A 2,390-nucleotide genomic window follows, 5' to 3' on the forward strand; every position below is an offset into this window, starting at 1 on the left:
CATTTAGATTAAAATTTTTATTGGTTTGTTTACATAGTAAATATCAATCATGTGTTTGAAGGTGCTCTAAGGGATGTCGCACGTTTTTTCGGCTACCACATTTTTGGTCACAGACAGCGAACATCTCCTCACTATCTGCTAGCTGCCTGTCCCCGGAACACACTGTAAAAACCGGGTCTCTGTAGACCACCAGGGCTACACAAACTGCACCAACCTGCACCACGGACCGTAACAAACAGGGTTCAGGCTAATAACCGACAAGAAGGATTTGGTTGAGTCATGAAAGTGCATTGTGGAAGTAACCTAACGCTGCTGCGTTCACGACTCGACCAACTCCTTTTTGCCGGTTATAGGCTGGAACGCTGTTAGGTCTGTGGTGCAGATTGGCGCAGTTTGTACCCTAGAGTTGGTACTCACTCCAAAGCTAATCGCCGTCACTCTCGCACTCCTGCCTCTCTCTAACGCACGCGCACGCTAGAGGGAAAGCCCTGATCGAGCCCTTGGCACTACCATAAAACGGCCTTTAGAGCACCTTCAAGTCAAAGCCACGTGATTGGTTGCTATGAGGAAGCCTCATTCAAGTAAAGACATAAAGACAGGAAACAACCATTGGATTTTTAGCTACAATTAAAAGCTTACATGACAAAATAAGTTAAATGTCCCATCAGAGTACAATTATACATGAAGGTAAAAACAATCAGAAGTACTATTTAAAATGAAAAAACGATGAAACTCTTCGCAAAAGTGCCATACAAACCAAAATAGCAGACAGTGTAAAGGTCTCCGGTTAGAAGAGAGTCAACCATGGCTGGTCTTAAAGAAACACCAAATGGAAAAAGAGAGATGTGTTAGGGTATTTCCTATATGCTTGACACAGTGGAGGAGAAAACAAAACCGCAAACGCTGTAAGTATGCTCAGTGGTTATCAAGCTGCAAGCTCATGAAATTCCTTATGTGCGTTCATTTAAAAAGGAGAAGGAATGCTAATGAAGCTAAATGTGCAATTTTTTTTTTAGGAATTGTAGGCGCTCGTTTACCTTGTTTCATCACCACATTGTGACTAAAAACTACAAGGTGCATATTCGCTGTCTTCTTCGATGAATTCCTGAGGTTTTCAGTTTCGAAACTGTTCACAGAGAGGGAGGGCGGTGCGTCCCGGTGGCCGCTTGGACATGACGTCATCACGGAGGACCCGGGTAGCGCGGGTAGAAGGCCCGGTCAGTTCTGGGGGGTGGAGTAGAACGAGTGGTGCTGCTGGCTCTGATCTGGAGGATTGCTGGCAAACAGGAGAGGAGCTGTCTCGGATCCGTACCAGCTGGAACGGAGGGACAAGAAGCGTGGACAAAATCCCTTTATTAATCTGTTCTGGATTTATTTAGACCCTAACATTATGATCTAGATCTAGACATTTTTATTTGCAAATATGATGAAAACCGCACAAAGGGTACAGCTCACAGAAGACAATTAGATCAGATAATGAAATGTATTTCAAGTTATGTTGTTCACGTGGAATGTAAAAAATGCACAAGCTGAGCAGACAAAAAGTACAGTAGTATTAGTTATAATATCATATAGTTTGTATAACAAACAACATCACTTGATTAAAAAAATATGGCATAAAATCAGTTACAATCCCATATTTAGGCTACTTAATTAGGAGTCAGGTGGACCATAAGTGATCCCAAATCCCCAAGGTCCCAGGCTCTTAGGCCCTTATCCTAGCCAAAAAGGTGTCCTTCTCGGTTTTACATTTCCCGCATGTTTTGGTACTTATTGGTCTTATTTTTTAAAAAAAAAGCCTATTTGATGTCCAGTAGTACCGATGCAACATTTAAACTGAATATATTTCCCCCTAGCTTCCTTGATAGTGTGAATAACAATGCATGAATAATGCTCAAAATATGAGCCAGTCGGCTCTAATTTTCAACTGTAGTCCTAGAGGAGGAGGAGGACCGCCACGCACACACGGGGAGAACATGCAAACTCCACACAGACAGGCCTGGCCCGGACCAGGGATCGGACTCTGCAGGGCCAACCTGCTATGAGTGCTGCATAAGAGGCCCCAAAAATATCTGGTTCACGCTTTTCAAATGTGAATATTTTCTTAGTTTTTTTATCATAGTTAAGTGAATAGGTTTAAAATTGTGACTGCTTGTCGGACAAAACACGTCATTTACACCAAAAAAAAAAAAGGTTTTACAGTTTTTTTAACATTTCATCTACTAAACTAGGAATTGATTAAGTGTTAAAAGTAGAGCCCGACCGACATTGGCGGGCCGATATTTGGCTAACTATTGGTATCGGCATTTATAATGGCCGATAAATGAACATTTAAAAATAAAATAAATACAACTAACACGGTCAACCATGTTATGCGTGTTGGCGTTGCA

The 2,390-nt window shown here is 42.0% G+C and overlaps 1 protein-coding gene and 1 long non-coding RNA gene across 2 annotated transcripts in view; both read right to left on the reverse strand.

Annotated features, from left to right (window-relative positions):
- Positions 1–713: 713 nt before the first annotated feature.
- Positions 714–2,390, reverse strand: part of LOC117951195 — a 14,874-nt gene continuing 13,197 nt past the window's right edge. The window contains exon 3 of the long non-coding RNA XR_004658086.1: positions 714–813. This is a non-coding gene — a long non-coding RNA (uncharacterized LOC117951195). The remainder of the gene's footprint in view (positions 814–2,390) is intronic.
- Positions 1,067–2,390, reverse strand: part of gpr137 (G protein-coupled receptor 137) — a 7,157-nt gene continuing 5,833 nt past the window's right edge. Inside the window, exon 8 of the mRNA XM_034882775.1 lies at positions 1,067–1,315. Within this exon, the coding sequence (XP_034738666.1) occupies positions 1,219–1,315 (97 nt within the window). The 3' untranslated portion in view covers positions 1,067–1,218. The remainder of the gene's footprint in view (positions 1,316–2,390) is intronic.

The sequence above is a fragment of the Etheostoma cragini genome, chromosome 10, assembly GCF_013103735.1.
Source record: "Etheostoma cragini isolate CJK2018 chromosome 10, CSU_Ecrag_1.0, whole genome shotgun sequence".
Taxonomy (NCBI): Eukaryota; Metazoa; Chordata; class Actinopteri; order Perciformes; family Percidae; genus Etheostoma; species Etheostoma cragini.